This window comes from Bos indicus, chromosome 8 (assembly GCF_029378745.1).
Source record: "Bos indicus isolate NIAB-ARS_2022 breed Sahiwal x Tharparkar chromosome 8, NIAB-ARS_B.indTharparkar_mat_pri_1.0, whole genome shotgun sequence".
In the NCBI taxonomy this organism is placed as follows: domain Eukaryota; kingdom Metazoa; phylum Chordata; class Mammalia; order Artiodactyla; family Bovidae; genus Bos; species Bos indicus.
Window position 1 is genome coordinate 63,212,810 of NC_091767.1, and position 23,966 is coordinate 63,236,775.

At 51.9% G+C, this 23,966-nt stretch overlaps 1 protein-coding gene across 3 annotated transcripts in view; it reads right to left on the reverse strand.

The window, feature by feature from the left end:
• Nucleotides 1-1,234: 1,234 nt before the first annotated feature.
• Nucleotides 1,235-23,966, reverse strand: part of TBC1D2 (TBC1 domain family member 2) — a 42,734-nt gene continuing 20,002 nt past the window's right edge. For 2 of the 3 annotated variants that reach the window (XM_019966264.2, XM_070794813.1), the window contains exons 6-13: nucleotides 18,234-18,608; nucleotides 13,569-13,679; nucleotides 11,739-11,932; nucleotides 9,907-10,383; nucleotides 5,498-5,618; nucleotides 3,177-3,362; nucleotides 2,328-2,449; nucleotides 1,235-1,760 (exon numbers count right to left, since the gene is read on the reverse strand). In XM_019966264.2, the coding sequence (XP_019821823.2) occupies nucleotides 1,553-1,760; nucleotides 2,328-2,449; nucleotides 3,177-3,362; nucleotides 5,498-5,618; nucleotides 9,907-10,383; nucleotides 11,739-11,932; nucleotides 13,569-13,679; nucleotides 18,234-18,608 (1,794 nt within the window). In that variant the 3' untranslated portion in view covers nucleotides 1,235-1,552. Of the gene's footprint in view, nucleotides 1,761-2,327; nucleotides 2,450-3,176; nucleotides 3,363-5,497; nucleotides 5,619-9,906; nucleotides 10,384-11,738; nucleotides 11,933-13,568; nucleotides 13,680-15,507; nucleotides 15,799-16,428; nucleotides 17,534-18,233; nucleotides 18,609-23,966 lie in introns of those variants that run through there. The other variant, XM_019966266.2, reaches the window with a different exon arrangement.

A 23,966-nucleotide genomic window follows, 5' to 3' on the forward strand; every position in this document is an offset into this window, starting at 1 on the left:
TCTTTATGAAAAGGCCATTCACTGCCAAGGCTGTGTGCTTCACTCTGCTGGGCAAGCAGACGCAGCACCAGCGTCATCTCCTTTAACCCTCCCGGCGTTCCAGGAGGCCAGACCGCCCAGTCTTCCTGGTGATGGCCCTGAGGGATACAGCCTGCAACCTGTTGGGGGTGCAGCCAGGACCCCCCCACCCCAGGCTGCCCTCAGACCACCATCATGCTTCAGTTACTGTTTGGTGGTGAAAGGACCTCAGCAGACGAATAAGTTTGGCAAATATGAAAAGGCCATCAAGCCTTGGTGTAGTGTTCACAGCCGCCCTGATGAATGTGGGAGGAAAGGAACCCTGAGGGTCCTCTCCCTGGGGCTGGTGGGGGTGGTGATGGGAGGGAACAAGGGGTCTGGTGCGCCAACCCCGCCAAGTTCATGCTGGTGGGTGAGAAAAGGGCCTGTCCCTTGTCCCCAGCAATGGGTGTGGCCTCCCTCCCAAGCCTCGAAAAGAAACTTGGATCAGAGCAGGAGGCTTTTCTGTGAGAAGCCCTACCCTAGTCCCTCATAGCAAAGATTGCTGAGCCCAAGGCTAGTCTGGCAGACAGTCATAGGCTTTGCTGAGGAATGAGCTGCTCACATCACTTGTGCAGCCTCGACCCCCTGCACGGAGGGCGATGGGGGAAGCCTGTCTGCTGAGGAAGGGCCTGGAAGAGCCCAGAAGAACTGGAGCTGAGTTCTGCACAAGCTAGCCCTGACCTGGCTGCAGGCTCTGTCTGTCTCACCACCTTTTTCTCTCTCTCCCAACCACCCAGTTTTCAAAGAGGTGACCCTTCTTGCCCCTGACTATGAAGTTGGTGGTGGGAGATCAGACTTTGGCCAGCTAACCAGGGCTCTCTGTTCAATCCCCGCACCAAGTTTTTCTTGGTGGTGGACAGGGGTTTCCCTAGAAACCCCCCAACACCCAAGATGGGCTGTGAGGAGAAAGGAGAGGGCAGGTGCAAGGCCCAGGAAACGGGTAGGTGGGAGCTGGGCCTGGATCAAAAGGCCAACCAGTATTTGAGAGACGCTGTCGCCCACAAAGACGGGAGCTGTAAATGCATATGGACTCAGCTCCTCCGGGAACCAGGACTGGCCCTGCAGAGACACCATGAGAAACAGCAGCCAGAGACGTCCTAGGCTGAGAAGGCCCTGGTGGTGCGACATCCTGGAGCCCCAGGCCCACCCAGGAACAACCAGTTACTGAGAACTGTTTAGGTTCCAGAGCTTGTGAACTATTTCCAGTATTTACACTGTTATACACAGATAAAACTTAGAGAATGTTCAAGGTTAACCCTATAAAGACAGCACTCTTGCTTGTCTGGGTGCTACAGTGCTCTGCGGAGGAAGTGAGAAGGGGTGCTCATGAGGAGAAAACCCAATCAGTGGCTTCAGAAGCCAACGTTTCAATGGGGAGACTGAGTCCCACAGAGGAGAAGGGACTTGAGGGTCACATATCGCTGCATGGCCGTCCTTCTCTGGGCCTGCCAGCCCAGGGTGAGAAAGGGCTTGGGGTGGGCAGGCAGCCATGTCAGGGCTCTGCCTCCCCCTCATCCTCACTCGGGGAACCCTCGGGCACCGCGGGGCCCTGGGCTGCCCGGGTCTCCAGGTACTCGGCTTTGAGCTGCTCCAGTTCGTTCAGCTCAGCCTCCAGCCGCTCCCGGTGGGCTGCCCGCAGCTGGCGCAGCTGTTTCATGGGAAAGGGGTTCATGTCATTGAAGGCAATGTGCATCAGCTTCCTGGGGAGAAAGCAGAGTCAGAGTCAGCGGGCATCCTGGGCACCCCTGCGTTCACTCCACTCAGGCAGCCGAGGCCCCTTCCTGAGAGGAAACAGTGACTGAGAAGACAGTTTCCACCCGAAGTGATAAGTACTGAGGCAGGAAGAAACTTAGGGCTGAGGGACCTCTAACCTTGGAAGAACAAGTTGGTCAGGGAAGGCTTCCTGGAGGAGGGGACTGTGAGCTGAGTTTTGAGGAAAAAGCACAGGTGGGCGAGACAAGCACGGTGCTGGTGGGAGTGCAGGGAGGCATTCTAAGCAGAAGAGCCTGCCGGGCCAGAAGCCCAGAGACGGAGGCTGTCCTGGGAACTCAGACAGCTCTGTTGGGCAGGATCCTAGGGCATGGGTGTTGGGGGCAGGAGAACAAAACTGCGTGGGGTCCTTGAGTGCCATGTTAAGGGGACAGATTCTGAGGCAGTGGGATGTCCCTAAAGATTTCTAAGCTGTGATGGAGGGTCAGTGCTCTGCTCTGTGTCCTGGGGTCGCGCTCATGGGGGTGGTGGAGGGGCGGGGGAGGAGCGGGTCTCACCGGCTGTCACAGATGGTCTTGGTGAAGAAATGCAGGTACTGGTAGATTTCCAGGCTATCCTGTAGCCTCAGGAGTGCCTCCTCGTTGTACTTGAAGATGGCCAGGGCATAGCGGAACACCACCTGGGGGGCAGAGTGGGGTGCAGGGTGGGGATAGGGAGCCAGGGCAGGGAAGCCCCAGAACCTACACCCCCAGGCGGTGTGGACGGCCCTGGACAGGCTGCAGAGACAGGAGGCTTGGAAGAAACATGTGGGGCAAAGCCAAGGCGGTGGTGGCTGGAAACTGCACGGGGAGCTCAGCTGGCAATCTGGGGATTGGGAGCCTGACTGTCCTGGGAGCTGGGGCAAAGTGTTGCCCCTGTTGGATCTAATGAGGGTAACCCTGTCTTTACATGGGGTGCTAGCAGGAGTTGCATGGAGAGATGGATCCGAGGGTGCTTGGTGAACTGTGAGGACTACCATCATGGGGAAACGTGGCGGAGGCCAGGGGAGGGCCTGCCCAGGATCTCCTCGCAAGGAAAAGGGCAGAGCTGGGAGAAGCCGCCCCGTCTAGGGCTCGGTCTGAACAGGAGGAGGAGGAGGCAGCAGTGATGTGCCTTCTGGGCAGGCTGAAGCCCCCTGTTCGGAGGAAGGGAATCCTCCCAGCTCTAGGATGGTCTTCAGAGGCAGAAGCACCACTTCCTCTCAGGGATGCAGAGCACTTGAGCTGATGAAGCCAGGCTCCCTAGAGAGGTCCCCCAGAGCCCTGCTGGGTGGGCTCCATCCTCCCTTTATCCAGGGGCAGAATCAAGACCCAGAGGAGGCAGGGACTTGCTCAAGACCCTCCCGCTCACCCTCTGCGGTGCCCTACCTTGATGCCCTCGTAGAGGAAGGCGTCCCAGACCTGGAGGAGGATGTTGCTGATGAGACTGTCTGCAAAGACCACAAGGAACCAGTTGAAGGTGATGAAGGATAGGTCCACGTGGCGCTGTCCCAGGTGGGCCATCAGCCTGGGCAGCTTCTCCAAGAGAAGGTCCTGTAGCACCCGCTGGTCCACCTGCAGCCAAGAGAGGACCTGTCGTGCTACCCTGCAGGAGGGGCTGTCTGCTTCCCATCTACCCCTCACACCCAGCCGGTCCACACACAGCCCTGGGGCTGCTCCCAGTGGGTCCTGCCCCGTCTGGGGGCACAGAGTGTCCGGAGGAGCTGGTGCCCAGCCTGACAGGGAGACACGTCACTCCATAGGTGAGTAGCCCTCCAGGTTGGGAGCTCTGATGCAGAGGTCTCTGTAGATCAGAAGTTCTTAGCCCGTGGAGTTTGGGCCCCTTTGTCCTGAACCTCAAGCCAAGATGGAGCTGAGGCTTGGATCGGTTGATACCACAGCCTCGACTTTGCACCTATTTTTGGTCTGATGCACAAGATGCTCAGGGCAAGGTCGTGGGGCCCAGAGGTGATGGTGCTGAGCGTGGTCACTGTCATGCCTCCGTCCTTGTTTCACTGGACCTGGTTGATCACTCCCAGCACTGGCTCCTTCCCTGCCCTAGGATATGGTTGTTCTGTGGCTGCTCCTATCTCAGTGATGAGCTCATTTTAGGGTCCTCTTGCTCTTTCTTGGAACTGCTGGTTTCTCAGCCCTCTCCCCATTTCAGTCTTCTTCCAGACTTAGCTCTCAGCTGTGGTGAACACCCTCTTCCCTCCTTCCTCACCCTGAACTCCAGGTCCGCTGTGGCGCTCAAAGCCTAGGGTAACCCACTAAATCTAAGATGCCACTGAACCCGCTGAAGGATGCATGGATGGACTGATGATGTCTGAGATTTACTGCAAGGTCATCAAAGCAGGGGGAATGGTGTGAGTATAGGTGAGAATAGTACTAGCCTCCCTGTGTTGGTAATTATTGAAGCTAGGTAATGAATACATGGAGGTTCATTACACTTTCTCTCTGCTTTTGTACATTTGAAATTTTCTGTATTTCAGAAAATACATGACCAGAGATGGTGTGGCCATCCTGTGATCAGAACAGATAGCCAGAAGGAGCCTTTAGCTTTCTCATTATCTGTGAAAAATAATCCTCCATTTAAGCCACTATTAGGAGAGATTAGCTCAAGTTGGAGGAGTAGAAGGAAGTGAACTCACCCCTTCTTATGAAAACAACAAAATCACAACTGCTGAACAGCCATCATCAAAAGAATCCCTGGAACCTACCAAAAAAGGCACTACTAAGTTGGGCCTCCCTGCCACACAGCAGAGCACAGTCCTCACCTGGTTCACCACCTATTTCCTGATGACTCCCAAGTCTTCCTCTCCATCCCTGACCTCTCTCCTCACCTCTCCACCCAGGAGGAGAAAACAGTGCCGGGTGCTTGAAGGAGGAAAGGGGAACAGGATGGGGGGTGGGGGTGGTGCAGGTAATGGCTCGGTAGGTTTCGATGGGGAGTGAGAAGGTTCCCGCTGAGTAGCATCCCTCTCTTCATCAGGCAGATGCACCGATGCAGCGAGAATAGGACAAGGGGTGAGGAGGGAGAGGCTGGAGGGAGGAGGTGTGAGATGGTCTCACATTTACACCTCTCAACAATCCCAGGAAGCAGTGCTACGCCCATTGGGAAGCAGGCAGGCCTGAGGTTCAGAGAGGTGATGCCACCTGCCAAGGGCACAAGGCTGTTTTCCGAGGGGCTGGCTCTGACCCTAGCTCTGCCTGACCCCAGGGCTGGCCTGCGCTCAGAGGGCAGCGGAGGGGCTGTGAGAAGACAGGCAGCTGTGCTTCTCAGTGGGCGATTATGGGAGCATGTGAAGCATCCCAGTCATCCCGCCCTCCCAAGTCCCAGCTTCCTTGTTACCTGACCTCTCTTTTGAAACTCTTAGCTGGCAAACACCAAGTGACACTAGATTTCCTCCTCCTCCCTTCCCTAGGATATCTCATAACATAATGTCCTCCCTTCCCTAGGATATCTCATAACATAATGTCCTCCCTGGAGTAACAACCACCTATGGTGTGGGCAGGGCCCTGACAATTCTCAAGGCCATCAGCTCACTGGAATATCACAGCAGTCCCAGAGCAGAGTTTACTGGCCCACTGTACAGAGGGAGAAATGGAGATTCAGAGATTCATTGGCTTTTCAGAGATCCATTGGCTCCTAGGAACAATTCAGTGGCACCAACCTGCATGGCCCCCAGTCTTCTCCCTGACTGGCTCACCTGGGATGCCAAGAGCGTCTTGCTGTAGTAGTCAGCTGGCATGATGGTCTCCACAATGGCCACCAGACACCAGAAGGCACTCTCCTCCTCATCCAGGACCAGCAGAGCGATGGCCGCCAGTCTGGAGTGGGAGGAAAGGAGGCCTGGAGTGACCCGCGGCAGTTACAACCAGGCAGCCCGGGGCAGGTGTGGCTCCCTGGGGCGTGTCCTCCCCACCACACTCCCTAACCAGGCTGGTGTTCCTGGAAACTGGGGCGAGATGAACGTGCTTTTGAAGAGGACTACCTAGGGGATTTATGGAGTGATGGGGATCATCTTAGAGCAGGGCCTCTGGAGTCCTGTTGCCTGGGTATGAATGCTGGTCCTGTAGCTTCCTTGCTGGGTGACTGTGAGCAAGGTCCTTAACCTCTCTGAGCCTCAGCCTCATAATAATCACAGGACTGTTTCAAGGACGAACGGAGTAAATACACGCTAACTGCCTAGCACAGTGCCTAATGGGCTTCCCAAGTGGCGCTAGTGGTAAAGAACCCACCTGCCAACGTGGCAGACATGAGACGCGGGTTCGATCCTTGGGTTGGGAAGATCCCCTGGAGGAGGGCATAGCAACCCACCCCAGTATTCTTGCCTGGAGAATTCCGTGGACAGAGGAGCCTGGCGGGCTGTAGTCCATGGGGTTGCAAAGAGTCTGACGCAACTGAAGTGACTTAGCATGCATGCACGGTGGCTAACATGCAGTGAGATCTCTTTATAAAGTTTAGCTGCCCTCATCTTAATATTCACGGGCTTTGAGACCTTGGCAAGTGTGTTAGTCTCTCTCAGCCTCATTCTCATTACCTGTCAAGTGGGGTTAACAATATTCCCCTCCCAGGCCTGTGAGACGTGAAGGAGACAGACACACAGCATCTTGCTCACTGTCTGGCACCTACCAGGCGCTCAGTACTCAGAGTTCCTTTTCTCCTTTGCTTCCCCTCTCCCCCAGACTTATCACGACGCTCTAGAGATCATGGATAAAAAAGAAGAAAACCCCACAGGGCTGAGCAGGGATGTCTGCCTGGAAGAAGCACTATTTTCTCTCCTTCCCTGGCAGATTTCATCCAGGGTGCATTCTTTTTTTTTCTTTTTGGCTGTGCCAAACAGCATTCAGGATTTTAGTTCCTGACCAGGGACTGAAACTGTGTCCCCTGCGGTGGAAGCACAGAGTCTTAACCACTGGATCACCAGGGAAGTCCCCAGGGTGAATCTGAGAATACATTGCCCAGGAATGTTCATGGCATTATTCATAATAGCCAAAAGGTAGAAACAATCCAAATGCCCATCAGCTGGTTAGTGGATACTCAAAGTATGGCACATCCATGCAGTGGGATGTAGCTCAGTAAAAAAAGAACAAAACATATGCTCTGACAAGGATGAACCTCAAGAACAGGCTAAGGGGAAGAAGCTTGATGCAAATGACCACACAGCATATGACTGGTATATGAAATGTCCACAGGAGCGCTCACAGAAACAGAAGGAAGGTTTGTCGTTGTCCAGGGCTGCAAGTGGGAATGGAGAGTGACTGCGAATTGGTACAAGATGTCTTTTAGGGGTGATGGAAATGCTCTAAAGTTGAATTGTGGTGATAGCTATACAACTCCGTGAATTTACTCCAGATCATTGAGTTGTACACTTAAAACCGGTGGGGAAAAAATGGTCAGTGATGAGAGGCTGCTGGCATTCACTAGGGGCCTATCAACCTCTTGGGGCTACAGCCAGACTCCAGGCTGAATACATTCAGGCTTGAGAAGGTCTGCAAAGGAGGGTGATGTGGGAAAGAAAAAACTATTAATACTTTAAATAACTCTACTTATATGTTAGAGAGAAATGAATTTTAAAATTTTGCTCTGAATTAGTATTAAATCATTACTATGATATCTGCCTTGCTCTAAACAGGCTGGGTTTGCTGCATAAAAGCAGGTTCTGTCCTTTTGAGACACCACACATGCAGTTCTAACGGCTGCCACTGGACGGCAGCACTCAGACAAGTGAAAGGGGCTGGGTTTGAAGGGCCTTTGAAAGAATACAGTGCACTCTCCACATTTCAACAGGCTGTATTACAAATGTGTGTGTGTGCGCGCGTGTGTGTGCATGTGTGTGTGTGTGTGCGCATGTGCTCAGTCATGCCTGACTCTTTGGGATCCCATGGACTGTACAAATAACCTTCTATTTAAAGCAATAGTATGAATATCTGCCTAAATGCCAATAAATACAGCATTCAAAGAAAGAAGTAAAGAAATACCTCAGCTGCTCCTCTACAGCCCTCAGCAGCCTTTGTGCAGCCTCTTCCCACTCCGGGAGAAGCTTCTTTCCTTCTACAAGCCTTCCACAAGGCTTACCTCCAGACACTGTCTTGCTATGGGAATTTCCCCCTGCTCCTTCAGCATAGATTAGACTCCAAAGCTCATAGGTGGCTAACCCCATTCTTGCTCTCAAAAAAGTTGTATCTGATCAGGGAAAAAAGTTTCTGAGTGCTCTCAGCACACTCTCCACCAAAGCTCCCATTGTGAGTGTGTGGGCACACGGTAGGAAGGAGCAGGTCTGGGGGCTGGAGACCAGGGTTAGCAGTTGGCTTAGCCCCTATGCATAGTGAGGCCCAGGTCAGGTTCCTTAGCTTCTCAGGCACTCTGTTGTGTCAGCTGGGCTTTCCTGAGGATTAGATGACATCAGGTATGTACCTGGCATCCAGGAGGCTCTCCTTAAGTCTTAGCTCCTACCTGATCTTTGCGTGAAATGTACAAACCATTCATACTAATCTCATAGCTTTCAGTTCCCTTCAAATCTCATCTTAAAGAGGATTCAGAAGTTTTGTCCTTTCTGAATTTTAACATGTTCAAACAGATAAGTGTGCATGTTTCTGCTCAGCTGCTGAATGAATAAATGTATAAATTTCTACGGACATCCCCTATAGCAGATGTTTAGAGTAGTGTGAAATCTGAACAAGTTTCCAAAGAGGCATAGACTGAGAGGCATTACTGTTCAGGTTTAACTCTGAATTCCCAGAAACTGTACATGTATAGGGCTTCCCTGATGGCTCAGTGGTAAAGAATTCGCTTGCCAATGCAGGAAATGTAGGTTCAATTCCTGGGTTGAGAAGATCCCATGGAAAAGGAAATGGCAACCCATTCCAGTATTCTTGCCTGGGAAATCCCATGCACAGAGGAGCCTGGTGGGCTACAGTCCACTGGGTCGCAAAGAGTGGGACGTGACTTAGCAACTAAACAACAAATGCTCAGTTTCACCCAGTTTGAGCTGGGAAAAGGTATTAAAAACAGCTACGTTTGGGAACCATTCCAATTTGAGTAGGGACACTCTGAATACTTATTCTGTGTTAAGTAAATGCCATATACTTCCTATTCTGAAAAAAGAGCTTCTATATGAATGGCTTATGTAAATTTTGTCTGAGTATATATGTGTTTAAATTAAGTTGAACCAAAACTTGCTTTGGGATATATTTGAGATTAGGCCACCTCTATGGGGGCAGCCTTGAGAGCTCCCCATAGTACCGGAAAGGCACTTCTCTGTCTCTTTCGAGCCTCCCAAGAAGTCAGAGAGGTCAAACAGATGGGGACAAGCAGTCGAAAAGACATGTTGAAGACAGAGTTGGGCCAGAGTCCCAGCCCTACCAAGTCACCCCATCCCAGCTCCCCCCTACCATCCCTTGTCTCCTGCTGTTGAACCAGAAGTAAAAATGAATCCAGGCTGGGCCAGACTCCTTCCTTTGGGAATTTAGGCCTACAACATGAGGGTGTCAACAAGTGGGTTGCTGAAAGCCTTGACTCAGGGGCTAAGATCGCTATTCTGACAGTCCTGATGGGCCGGAAATATCCACAGAATGACAGTGAGATTGGTCTGCTAAGAGAGAAGGAAGCAGCCATGTATTATGAGAGGTCAGAGACCTCCACAGAGGGCTGTACAGTCTCAGGGAACAGCATCTCCTTGGAATATGGCACGAATGGGACCCCCTGGGGTTGTGCTGTGGCCCCACTAGAGACAGCAGTTGCCTCGGCTTGCAATGACCGTCTGCCTCCAGCCCTACTTCCTTTCCCAACTTTCGGGAGCCTCCTCTGTCACATTTACAAATTCTCTTTTCCTTGGGCTCCTTCAAGTGGATTTTGTTTAAAGCAATGATCCCTGACCCAGGCAGTGGGCTACACGACCCCAGTGGCCCTCTCGTGTGCTCTCTGTGGGAGCGGCACCACCCTGTGGACACGTCACAGGGGAGGGCATGGGACGAGGAGCCGGGGCTCTGACCCAACTGTGTTTTCAGTGTGATCTTTCACCTGCTTGTGCCCATCTGGTTGACCTCCCTGGCTTCTTGGGTGGCTCCAAAGGGACAGAGAGGTGCCCTGGAAGGTCGAGGCTGCATAGCTTACCTGTTTAGGCCCTGGCAGTAGCCAATGGTGGGGTTCTGCCAGGAGAAGGCCAGCAGCACCCGGCGGAGCTTGTCAGGGAAGCTGGAGGTGGGACAGGTGAAGTGCTTGTTATTGGGGAAGGTCCGGTTCAGGTCCAGCTCAATCTGGCGGGCAGCAGAGTGCTTGCAGGCCTGGCCCCGGCTCAGCAGCGCCTGGTAGCAGCCGGGGGCCTGCAGGTGCTGGACTCGGAGGCGGATCAGCCACCTCCAAACACGCGGCCGGTGCTCGTGGGGCACGCCCGCCCGCAGCAGCTGCTTCAGTTCTGCCGAGGGGGCCAGCTCGCCCAGGGTGGCCCAGCGCTCCCGCAGTGGCCGCTCCACGGCCTCATGGGCCAGCAGGTGGTGGGAGTGCACTTCCAGTGCCTGGATCTTGGCCAGCAGCCTCAGGTCCTCCACCTCGTAGTTGGGCACCGTCAGGAAGCCGTACTCGTCATACTCACTGCCAGCAAAAGTCCGTGTCAGCAACACTTTGCAAGGCCCTTCCCCAGATAAGGGGCAGTGAGGAGAGGGTGGGGCCTGGGCAGGGAGCCTGCGGGGCTTTACTGTAGGTTGGCCATGTGGCTCCGGGCAGGTCACTTCAGTGCTCTGGACCTCAGTTTGCTCTGTACAGTGGGTACAGGGGCTCTTGCACTGCCTCATGAAGACCCAGTGAGATCCTCAGATGTAAACTGCTAGGGGCTAGACTAGACAGTGCCTGGTACATAGCAAGTGCTAAAAGAGATATGCTCATTCATTCTGCGCAAATATAAAGGACCCTCGGGACTTCCCTGGTGGTCCAGTGGTTAAGAACATGCCTTATAATGCAGGGGACGTGGGTTCAATCCCTGCTTGGGAAACTAAGATCCCACAGGCTGTGGAACAACTAAGCCTATACGCTGTGGCTAATGAAGCCTGTGCCCTCTGGGGCATGTGTGTTACAACTAGAGTCTGTGCGACACAATGCAAGATCCTGCATAACACAACAAAGATCCTGCATGCTGCAAGTAAGACCTGATGCAGCCAAACAAATAAGTATTAAAAAAAGAAAAAAGAACCCTCTTATTACTCCATGAAGCCTTAGGCCCTAGGAGGCCTGTACTACCATTGGACAGCCACACTTCCGCAGCCAGGAAGCCCAAGGCCAGATGGGGAGCAGGCAGCACCAACAACATGCAGGACTGAGCAATGGAGACCCATTCCGCACAGCCTTTCAGCAGTCAGCATTCATTTGCCCCTATTATATGCTCTGCCTGTGCTATCTCATTTAATCCTCATGATCCTGTGAAGCTGGTGATCTCAGCCTACGTCTTAGGGAGGCTGAGTAGGAGGCTCAGAAAGGTAAAGTGACTTGTCCAAGGTTACACAGTAAAAAAGTCAAGTCCGGCTCCAAAGCCTAGTTGCTGGCCACTGGACTACCAAGCCTCTAGGGACCTTTGACCCCAGCCACAGCCCATTCTGTTTTATTTAACTGCCCGGGTCCACCGTCCTCAGCAAAGGCTTGGCTCAGAGGAGGCAGGTGGCTTGTGTCCCCTCCTCCCCTCTCTGACAAACACCTCTGGGAGACAGTCTGGGGCAGCGGGAAAAAACAGAACTCGGGAGGCAGGCCCATGGCGGCTACACTAGTGTGCGTGTGGCCTTGGGCAGGGGCCGGCCGCACCTCTTGGCTATAAAATGGGGTTTGTCCCAACCACATGCTCATCCGTCTGAAGGTACAAGGAGGTAAGGGATGGGCAGCGCTCACACGGTCAGCAGCACTGGCAGCAGGGTGGCTGGCAGCACCCGGGGCCTGCAGACCCAGCCCTGCTCCGGGCTCACCTGATGGTGCTGGGGCTGAGCACGACGCTGTCGGCCGAGGCCTCGCTGGCTTCCCACTGCAGTGCCTCCTGGATGAGCTGCCTCAGGAGCTCCGAGCACTCGCCGGCCTCCACCCCCAAGGCCTCCTGCAGCCTCCGCAGCCCTGCCAGGTACTTGCTCTCCACCTGACAGTTCTGGGCTTGGAGGTAGGCGCACTGTGGGAGGCAGAGGTCGGGGGTGGTCAGGCCACCTGGTTGGGCTTGGGCCAGAGGCCTGAACAGCTTTAGGCAGTCCAGCCCTTCCAGCTCTCATCTTCCATTCCCCCGACCCCAGCCATTCATATGAAGAAAAGGAGAGGAGCCCCGAATGCAAGAGTTTACAGTAAGGCAGAAAGGGCTCCAGGCTAGAGAACCAGGCCCAGGGCTGGAGCTAGATTCAGAAACAAGAGGGGCGAAGTGGGCAGGGGCAGCACAGGCTCTTGCGTGGCCTGCAGTCCCATCCTGTTCAGCCACTACAGGCTGGGTGACCTACAGCAAAATTTCTTAACCTCTCTGTGCTTTAATGTCTTCATCTGAACATTGGGGATAATAGTGTCTGCCTCAGAATTCTTGTGTGACTCAGATGAGCCAAAGCCCTTGCAGGGCACTTGGCCCATAGCAAGCTCCCTGTAGGGGATATACCCGAGCAGTGCCCAGGGGATGGACATGGAGCTCTGGACACTGCCCTTGTGCCTTCTAATGTCACCCGGGGGGCTTTTCCTGTTCCTCCAGCACACCACGTCTCTCCCACCTCGTGGGGCACACACTGCACATCCCCCATCTGCCTGCCCCCATATCTTCCTGTTTCTTTGTATGCCTCATGATATTTTGTTGAAAATGGAACATCTGAACCTAATAAGGTGGGGTGGAATTAATTAAAGAAAGCTCAGCGAAGAAAAGAGTCCAGTCAGGCCTGTTTGGGGACCTCTCAGGTCCTGTCCCCTGCAACACTAACTGCTCCAAGCAGGAAGAAGTGTACACCTACATCTCTGATGGGAAGGTGCCTCCACTTCATTCTCCAGCAGGAAAAGCAGAGACTTCAGCAGTCCAAACAATGAGAAGCCTCCACACCACTAGTGGACTTTCTGGTTATCACAGTCCTTCCTAACCCTTCCCTTTTCCCTATAAAAAGCAAGTTTCCCTTCCCTGTTCCTTGAATTTGCCTGCGGTTCACCACAGTTCATGGATCCCAAGTTGTAATTCCTCTGGTTAGTCCCGAATAAACTTGCTTTTGCTTGTAAAATAACTAGCCGCTGTATTATTAAAACTGACAGTGGTAACTCGGGGAATCAGGTTCTCCCTCTTACTCTAGGGTTTGCTGTTTTTGATTGTTTATACCTCAAGGATAAACAATAAGGTATAAACTTAAGTTCTTAGGTCTTTTCTGCACCTTTCCCTGGGCATGTGTGGTCACTTTCTAATTTCCCCCACATCTGCAGTTGTTTTGGAATATATAGTTAATACCTGGCTCCCAAAAGGGGGAAAAGAGAAGTATGAAGTTGGCAGGGGGTTAGGGGGGAGGGTGCTGGCCCTTTAAATCCCTGGGCAGTTACTTTAGAGGGGGGCCAGGGCTTGCTACAAAGTGGGGAGGTAGGACAACAGTGGCTGCCTGCCTCTTCCTCTCACCCCTGTGATCAGAAGCCGCAGTCAGCAGAGCACAGATCTCTGACATGTGGATGAAGTTCACAAAGGGCACAGTCTGGAGGGTGAGCAGTCAGGTCAAGAGGAGAGAGTGAGACAGTGGTGAGAGGGTGAGTGGACTGGAAGGGTGGCTAGAGACAGAGATGGCCAGACCTGGGCTCCTGGCCCTCACCTTCATCAGGAGGGCCTTCTCCTTCTCAGCCACTTTCCTCCAGATTTTTGTGACCTGGTGGATCTCAGAGTTGAGAAAGCGGTTCTGGGTCCGGTATGCTTCCATGTCATCCTGAAGAAGAGAGCAAAGCATTTAATGGGCTGCACCAGAACCATCTCCCTGGTCCTCACTTTCAGATGTGCTGCCAACACTTCCTTCAGAAATTTCCAATAATTCCCACTATTGGCAAACAGAAAAGGAACTCTGAAAAAAAAAAAAAATATTGATAGTCCCCTTCTCTAATCTTGATACCAGTGTGATATGTTAGAGAAAGCATTAAGCCTAGAGTTCAAATCCTGGCTCTGATTTCCTGGACGGGAGGCCCACTGAGTCACTCTGACTCTGCTTCCTCTTCTGTAAAAGGGGCAAGTTTCAACAAACTCACTTGGCAGCTGGAGACTAAGTGAGCTACAAGGAGCAAAACAGCAACCATTCCAGTAGTGTTTGTTTTTTAAATAAACATATTTTGTCACACATTGGTGATCATATTGAGCAATTTGGGGTGAAAATTTTTTACTTAGTGTCACTTTGTAAATATTTTTCTCTGTTTCTACAGAAGCTTCTTAAAGATGATTTTTGACGTCTGATGACTATTCTATGAAGTCATAGATGACATGATCTGATAGTCATAGATGACTATTCTATGAATTTACCATAACTTAGATATAATCCTTCTCCTGTTGCTGTTTTTTCATTTGAGCCCTAGATGTTTTTGGTTTGTCTCTCTTATGAATAAATCTGTGAGGCCTATCTCTAAGCCTAGAGTTCTCCTTTTTGCAAGCTGTCCAGTGGAGGGAGCATGAATCCTCCTGTCTGGGGCAAGGAGAAGCTGACCCCCCCCTGAGGAGGGTCAAGCAGGAGCCTGAAAGAGTGACCACAGCCACCACAGCCATGGCTCCATCTTTATTCTGCTTGGAAGGACTCTGCAGAAGCAGTGGACAACACATGCTCACGTGATTCCAGGGCATTTACTAGCTGAAACTCAATCCCTTTCTCTTGCATTCAAAAAATTGTATTGGGCTGGCTGTAGGTGAGTGTGAGAGACTGCTGCAGGTGTGACTAGATCAGACTGATAGGGGCAGAGTGAAGGGACAAAGTAGGTGATTAAATAATTCATAACTCAGGGAACTCACACTGGGGCTCTGTAACAACCTAGAGAGGTGGGAAAGGGTGGGAGCTTTAACAAGGAGGGGACATATGTACACCTATGGCTGATTCATACTGATGTATGGCAGAAATCAAACCAATATTGTAAAACAATCATCCTTCAATTAAAAATAAATAAATCAAAAAAATAGCAAACCCCACTAGGGGATTATAAATAGAAAAATCATAGCAGACCCTTGTCAGTTAATGATTACTTGAAAAAGGTTTGCTTAACCACAAAAGCAAGCCGGCTTGCTTAGCAACCAACCCATGCACTAGAAGCACTAGACACGCCCCCAGGTAATAAAACAATGGTGGCCTGAGACCACATCCTGCCCAGTGAGCTCAGTAAGTTAGGACAGTTCTCTGCACACATAAAAAACAATAATTTGTGGCCCTAGCTTGACCATGGAAGGACAAGAAAACTCCCCTGCTCAACTTGGAGAAGCTGATGATGGAAGCAGGATGTCTACTCAAGAAAGACAAAGAAGGTCTTCTCCCTGTCCCTACTTTTCTTTTGATTATAAAACTGTAGCCCAGTAAGCTCGAGCATGGCACTCTCTCACCTGGCCTATTGTAAGCCTCACAAACGTCCTATTTCAATATATCACTCCTTATCTATCACTATGCATCTCGTTGAATTCTTTCTGTGCTGAGACATAAAAGACTATGGTACTGGAGCTCCTCAGAACCCCCTGAAATGCCACCCATCTCTTTCAGGCCCTGGTTAAGAACAGGCCCTGGTTAAGCACACCTTGCCTGTGGCACTTCAACAACGGGGATGGGTCACTTGCACACAGCTGACAGGCCATCCTGACCCTCTCCATTAGATCCCTCCCAGCCCAGAAGCTCCAGTTCACATCCAGGGGCTCTCCAAGGCTTGGGACGTGTTGCACAGGGTGCCCTGCTTGCAGCCCAGACAAGGAGGGCAGGGACAAGTGCCCCGTGGAGCAGCTGTGGGCCTGGTGGCGTCCAGGGGTGGCGTCCGGGCAGTGCCTTCCCGTCCACTCACTGCCCTACCCTGAGTGTTCTTCTTGGCTCAGAACTGTAGGAAGGAAAAAGAGAAACCTCAGAGAAGAGAAAAGCCACGTGACTGTCACCAGGAAAGTAAATGAGGAAAACACAACTGGAGAGAGGGGACAGGGAAGAAGCGTCTGCCTGCCTGCTCTCACAGGGACGAGGGAGCCGGGAACCCTCTTTGGAAAACGGCATATAGAGCGGCCCTGGTGCTAGTGGGGAGGGAGCAGATGGGACATGGGGAGAGCCAGGGTCTGGCTGCCACTTCTGCTGTGTGACCCTGGATCAGTGCTTCCTCCTCTCCAGGATGTGGCTGGCCCTGCCAGCCAAGCTCTGTATTCAAGAGGTCAGTGATTCTGTTCTCACACTGACAGTTTGGACAACAAGGGGCAATTTCCTCAAAGTTGAGTGTCCTCAATCACAAGGGCAAGCAGGAGATGTGAACACGTTCTGTCCCCAAACCTACAAACAGTGGAGTTTTGATGGATTTTCTATTTTCTCCTGGATCAAAGACCCAAAGGCTAAAAGTAAGGGAGTCTAGTACGTACAACTCTTTCTAGCACAAAACACCTCCACGGTGTCAGCTGAAGGACTGATGGCTTTCTAACAACCTCGGGGGAGCAGCTGTCAATGTAAGCATGGGTGATGTGAATCGTACCCAGAGTCTCTTCATCTCTGAGCTCACTGACAAACTCCTGGACATGCAAATTCAGGGGCACATTCAGTCTCCTAGGTGAGTCCATGCTTGTGCAAGTCCATTTCTCTCACCCCCATGCTGCTTCACTGGGTCTTCAACAGTGGGTTCCAGCAGAATGGCACAGAAAGGAGAAAGACACTTAGCAGGCGGAGCAGAATAGGAAAGCAATCTGATGGAAGCAATCTTCACCGCTTTATGAGGAACTCAGGGCTTCCCTTATGGCTCAGCTGGTAAAGAATCCACCTGCAGGTCGGGAGACCTGGGTTTGATCCTTGGTTTGGGAAGATGCCCTGGAGAAGGGAAAGGCTACCCACCCCAATATTCTGGCCTGGAGAATTCCATGGACTGTATAGTCCATGGGGCAAAAAGAGTTGGACACGACTAAGCAACTTTCACTTCAGAGCTTTCTAACAACCTAGCTGCATCTGCATTTGAAAGATTTTGTTTTCCTTTTGAACTCAAAAGAATTTCTGATTTTAGACCAAATAAGGGAAAAGGTTCAGAGACTAGTTATGTGCTTTTTCCTGCTGAAAAAGAAAGGGAAAGAAATTTGGGTTTCGTGTCATCTTTTATCCTTCTAACAACTAGGACTGGGTAGGCCGTGTAATATAAAGGCGAGATAATTTGCCCAAGGTCACACAGCTAGCAAGAGGCAGTCTGCCTGACTTCAGAGCTTGGGGAGTGGCTATTGCACCACACTGCCCACTGGTTTCTCAAAAGCTCCTGCATTTCTTTATCTTTTTTTTCCTTTCCCCCGCCCCCATGACCCCCACCAATAGCAGTTCTTTGATATAGCGGTTTGGGATTCCCACAGTAATCCGAAGTATATTTATGTGGCTGTGAGTGCCAGGGTTGGGGCAGGACTGACTGGGGCTATATGGCTGCCTGTAGGGACGGTGGGGGCTGAAAGCACCTGTTCCCAGCTCCTGTCACCACCCTCCAGGGAGGAGGTTGCAGCCTGTGGCAGGCATCACACCTTTAATAAAGTCCTCACCTCCTGAGCGGTAACTGGTCCCTGGGAGATGGGTGAGAGCCACAGCCTGCACGAGGGTGAGAAAGGGATGACAGTGGTGGCTAGAAGCACTGGGAAGGCAGCAAAGCAGACAGAATGGTCAGAGAAGGGAGCTGGAGCCCAGGGCTTCCCTCACTTCCTCCACACACAGCCCTGGGCAAGCAACTTCACCTTTCACAGCCCTGGCATCCTCCTCTGTAGTGGGGAGCACATAAGTGGCTGCCTTCCAGGGCTGGTGCGAGGACTAAATAAAGTGATGTAGAAAGGGCACCTAGGATGGTGGACACCTCACCATCAACAATCTGTATGTAGGGGTACCGATTATTATCGTCATCAAGACCAAGTCACAGCAGCACAGGTCACCACTTGTGTGCAGGACTGCTGAAGAGGGCCACTGGGCACCTCGGTGGCTTCCAAGGACATCAATGTGGCACTGAAGGAAGCTGACCAGGCCGGCCCCAGAGTGCTTAGGAGTTCTGACTCCAACTTGGGCTTTTCCATCTCTACTCTGATAATTTAGAGATACGTTCACTTTTCAGCTTAGGGTATCATGAAAACGTCAAGCTGCATTGGGTCCTCTGGATAAGAAAGTGAGGGAGTGTGCAGCAATGCTTCCACCAACATCTGTTTCAAATATGAATTCTCCAGATTAAGGATCACCCCAGTTCTACCCAGAAAACCCCTGGGGTCAAGACCAGTGTCCTCCCCAAGGGCCCAGGGCCCCTACCTACCTTTTTTTTTTTTTCCTACCTACCTTTAGGTGCTCCATCTTCTCCTGTTGGCTCAGGAAGTCCCTGTCAGCCTCCTCTGGGGCCTTCATGAAGTCCTGGGTGACCTTCTCAGAGAGCTTGCAGATGACCTGCTGCTTGGCCTGATTCTTGTCCAGGAGCAGCTGCACGTGCTGCTGCAGTTCCCGTATTTCCTGCTCCTGCAGGCTTGCTGTCTGCGCCAGGCTCTCCCGCTCCCGCTCCAGGGCCTCCACCCGCCGGCCCAGCTCCGCAATCTGCCGCACTTTGTGACGCACCAGCTCCAGCCGGTCCTTGTCCTGGGCCGCTGCCAGGTATGCGCTGGACACCCTCTTCTCCTGCTGGGCTGCCTCTAGCGCCTTGTGCAGGATCTTCACCAGCTCCTGCGTGGGAAAGGAGAAGCGCCCAGAAACTCAGGGAAGGCCTGTGAGGTGCCAGAGGCAAGGCGAATGCTGTCATCAGTTCTCCTACAAGCCCTGGGAGGTGGTGGGTATCATCTCCTGCATGCATGCCAAGTCGCTTCAGTCATGTCCGACTCTGGACTGTAGCCTGCCAGGCTCCTTGGTCCATGGGATTCTCCAGGCAAGAGTACTGGAGTGGGTTGCCGTGCCCTCCTCCAGGGGATCATCCCGACACAGGGATCGAACCTGTGTCTTTTATATCTCCTGCACTGGCAGGCGGGTTCTTTACTACTAGAACCACCTGAGAAGACCATCATCTCCTGGGATATCTCATTCTAGCACCCACATTCTCTCTTTCTGTTTAAAAGAGCTTTAGGGACTTCCCTGCTGGTGCAGTGGCCAAGACTCTGAGCTCCCAATGCAGGTTTGATCCCTGGTCAGGGAACTAGATCCTGCAAGCTGCAGCTAAAGATCCAGCAAGCCACAACAAAGATCCAAGATCCTGCAAGCTGCAACTACGATCTGGCACAGCCAAGTGAAAAAAATTAACGTACGTGTGTGTGTGTGTGTGTGTGTGTGTGCGCTCAGTCATGTCCGACTTTTTGCAACCCCAGGTAGGAATACTGGAGTGGGTTGCCATTCCCTTCTCCAGGAGATCTTCCCAACCCAGGGATCAAACCTGAGTCTCCCACACTGAAGGCATATTCTTTACCGTCTGAGCCACCAGGGAAGCCATCAAAAAAATTAATAAATATTAAAAAAAAAGAGAGTTTTAGTTAGACACATGGATCCCCAGCAAAGGATTACATCGCCCAGCCAAACTCACAGCTAGATGTGGTCAAGTGATTATTCTGCCTAAATGGGATATGAGAAATGCTGTGGGTAGCTTCTGGGTCATACCTTCCAAACCACTGCACACAGACTGCCCTGGCCCAGTTCCCTTTCCTTCTGCCTGGGAAATGGGAAGAACTGAAGTAGCCACGTTGGGCTCACAAGCAGAACTTGCATATTGAAGATGACACAGTTGTCCTGCCAGCTCAGAACTGTGCACTTCACTCTGGATTCTTCAATGTCAGAGAGAAATTAACTTCCAATATGTTATAGGCTTTAAGGCTTTAAGCTTTATAATACTTTAAGGCTTCTGCCCGTACCCTATACATGTCTGTTTCAGAAATGAACAAACGGAGGCCCAGCAGAGTGGAATTTAATCCCAAGTCATTCAGCCACTGAGCTGCCTGTGCTTGGTCAGTATTGAAGGTGGAGTGGCAGCGGTGTGGCATGGCTCTTCCCTCTCACTCCTGAGCCAGACGTTCATAATCAATCTCAGTATTCCTTCCTGCTAACCCTAGCTGAGGCCTCAGAATCCTTCTGAACATGGCATCCATGCAGTCACTACCAATCGAGTTGAGGCGGCATTAGAGAGAAAACATGCTGGCAATCCTCACACCAAGCCACAACACCTGGGGCTTCATTCAATCCATCTGTGTCCACGCCTCTGCCTACCAAACGATGCCTGTGAGGCTGGTGCAAGGAAGCAGCAGGGAGTTCAGAAGCAACAGACCTCGATTTAGTTCTTCGCAGGGCCACCTGATTCATTCAAGTACACTGAGCATTCAAGGTTTGATTCCCTGTGCCTTTGAGCTTCCAACCTTCCCAGCACTGGGGACCTGTTCTGCCCCAAAGCAGGGATATGAATTCATCTGGGGCCAGGACCAGGGTATCAGAAATCAGGGAGCTCAGCAGCCAGTCTCATGTGAACCTCAGACCTGCAGGTGGGGTCTTTAGGTCACACTGCCATGCTCCATGCCAGTCTCATCTGGAAAAATGTGGTTCCCTGGAGACACCTTAACTGTATGTATGCCAAAGCATTTAAATAAATGATTGGCTGGATAGGGTGGTTTGCTAAGAACAATTCCATTTTGGAGGAGAACTGCCCCAAATCATTACTTCATTTGAGAAGCTAATGATAAGACCAAGTTAGCATACAACTTCTGAAACCCTGGTACTAGTGACTGTCCCTTTTCTGGTTCTTTCTCTTCTATCCATCCATCTAACCTGTATCAAGTGCTCACTCAGTGCCAGGCCCCATGCCAGGCCCTGGGACCCAGAGAGGGACCAGTCACCATTCCCACCCTCAAGGGCCACAGAGGCTGGTGGAAGCAAAGGTGAACCACTGCTGTGGAGTGAATTACTGCGAGAGACGGAAGCAGGGGTGTCTGTCGGGGCACAGGGCAGTGGGCAATGACTTTCGTTTGGGGTGGAGGCAGGGGTGCCAGGGGGCGGGGCGACCAGTACACTTCATAGAAAGGTGGAGCAGCTTAAACTGATCCTGAAGAATGAGGAGGGCCAGAGATGGTCAAGCAGCAGGTGGGAGACGTGGGGCAGATGGAGGGAGCTGAGGATTGGGAGAACTTTGCAGATGGGGCTGAGCCAACTGCTTACGCAAAGGCTCAGTGGAGTGAAAGGACAGGTATGCAGCTGCAGGTAGGTCCTGGGTGTGGAGGGGAGGTGGGTGGGGAGGGGGTTGAAAACCAAACCGGAATGTCAGGAATTTTTAGAACTCAGCTCCGCAGGGCTGTGCAAAGAGAGATTAGCATTCCTGTGGCTGCCGGTGACTGAGAAGCCCAGACCATTTTCTGCTTCAGCGGAGATTTGGAGGCTACCCTGGCTAACTGCCTGGTGAATTAACCCCACACAGGCCACTGTTTGGACTTGCCCTAGCCTCAGAATTGGGTGGGTATCTGTCCCCCAGGGTGGCAGAGTCAACTCTGAGGCCCATTTCATTCCATCAGCTGTCTCCCCCTTCCCACATCTGGCTCTCAAAATCCAAGACCAAAACACCAGGCCAGGAGTCTGTCCTCTCGTCCCAGGATCTGGGCACCAGAATGAGACAGGAAGAAAGGGACCCGGAGATAGTGGAGCCAGAGCAGCAAGTGAAAGGAGAAGCAGGAATGGATCATGGATTTGGGAAACCTGGAGGCTGGCCGGCCCCGGGAGACCACCTGGGCCAGTCACCCCACTGTCCCATGGGGAGACTGAAGCTCAAGGAAGCAGAGAACTAAAGGGACCTGGTGGATCCCGAGTTGGGAAACTGCAGCTAGAGCAGAGGGCTCCCAACTCCAGTCCTAAGACCTTTGACTTCTCCATGATGTGTAATTAATGGATTTTGCATAGAAATGCTTCTTTTGATTTCTTTAAAAATAGAAATAACCCATATTCATAGCAGCATTATTCACAAAACCCAAGAGGTGGAAACAACCCAAGTGTCTATTGATGGTGCATGGATAAATGAAATGTGGCATACGATGGAATATTGTTCGCTCTTAAAAATGAAGGAAATCCTATTACATGTTACAACATGGATGACCTTTGAGGACTTTATGCCAGGTGAAACAAGGCAGTCACCAAAACACATATATACATCAAATAGAAATACAAAAAACAAAAAGCAAAGCTAGAACATCCCATTTTGAAGCTGCTTTTGTCCTTACAACATGTGAAAGCAGCTCTCCAGGTCAGTCATTATCGAACAACACGCATTTGCAACAGTTCAAGAGTATTCCTTGTATGGAGCACACGATACCCTTCATCCCATCCCCGAGGATGGACACCTGGCTTGTTTCCAGTTCCCACAATCCCCAGCAAGGCCTTAGGACTGAGGCTTAGAAGAGCTGGCTCAGTGATACTTCTAATATTTCTTAATCGAATCATTGTTTGGCCCACCTTAGACTTTAACAATGGGTAACAAGTTGTCATTTTAGTAAGTATTTTAAAAGTCAATAAATCATTTATCTTATGAACGAGTTGATATCTTCACCACTCACTAAAATCAAGGTGGGTGGGCCCAACAGTGCTTGTGGGAAGAGCACTGGACTGGGCATCCTCTTACCCCTAAGGGGCTCAGGGCCAGCTGTGAGCAGGTGAAGGAGCCCTGGGTTCCCATTCCAGATCCATGAAGGTGGACCTAATGTGCGTGTTTCAGAAAATGGAACCTCAGCTTTCTCGTGTGTAAAATAGATAATGGTCCTATGCCACCAAGAGGCACCAAAAGGATGACAGAGAAAGTGTGGCAAGCGTCCTTCCCCATGCTGAAATACCCCTTTCAATCTTTCAGTGCTGAGGGCGCCCTCTCAACCCTCCCTCTGTGACCCCAGGACCTGTATTCTTAAGTCTCTGTCTGCAGTTCTGGGAAGTGAGAGCTTGCACTTTGCTCCAACCAAGTGTCCTAAGCGAGTTACACACCTTCACCAAGTAATCCTGAGTGCACTAAGCTGGCCACAGGCAGGGCCCAGGAGGAGTTCATCCTGCTTAGAAGCCAACAGATGGCCAACACTACCACAAAGGCCAGCCTTCCATCTGCTGGAGCAGACAGCCTTCAGGTTGGGTGCAAGGCTGTCGACTCTAAAAGCCTGATTCACTGGACCAAAGCTGCCTGGTAAACTCTGGACACCTCCCAGAGTCCAGATCTCCTCTGGGGCCAGCACTGCAGGGGCCTAGGATGGGTAATGGCCTCATGGGTATTGGAATCACAGGAAGTGCATTCATTTCTCCTGAAGAGCAGTTGTGGTGTTTGTGACTGACATGGGGCTATCCTGTGAGACTAGAGAGGAGGTGGCTGGGCTGTGAGGAGTCCTGGACTTGGGGAAGGATACCAGTGCCCAAGGCCTGGCTCTTCCAGCTGTGTGACCATGAGCAAGTCACCCACCTCCTCCGAGCCCCTTGAACAGGGTGCAGTGAAAAGGGCAGAAGCTCTGGAGGCAGACTCCAGAGCCTGATCCCTGGTTTACTGCCCAGGAGGGCACGGGCATGCAGAACCTCCCAGGACTCTGGTGTCTGTCAGGAAAGGCGAGGATAACTGCTGTAAGTTAAGGAGGACAGCGCATGGAGGGCACCAGCCTGCACGCCAGCAGTGACCTGTGCTCACGTTTTCTCCATGTTCCGGGCAGTGGAGTCCCCAGAGTGCCTCTGTGCCCTCCAGAGCAGCCAACAGAGCTTGAGATACAAGCTCTTTACTATTGGCAGTGTCTGCCTGGCTGATTGAGCCAGGACAAGACCCCCAGTTCCTGGGTCCTTTTACAGCCTAAGGCAGGAAGGTGTATCTTCCCACTGAAGAGACACAAGCAGGTATCTGTTGGCGCCAGGCCCAGAAGTCCAGTGGACTCTTTCTGCAGCTGAAGCATTAGACTTAGATGGTCTCAGATGGAGAGCTGCTCTCTGACCAGCATTTCTGAGTGCCTAGGGTACCACTGGGCACCCCAAGATGGTGCCAACCTCCTCTGTCTCATCTCTGGGTCAAGAGTCTACCTCTTCTCCTTCCTCTCTTTGGTTTTGGTATTTGGG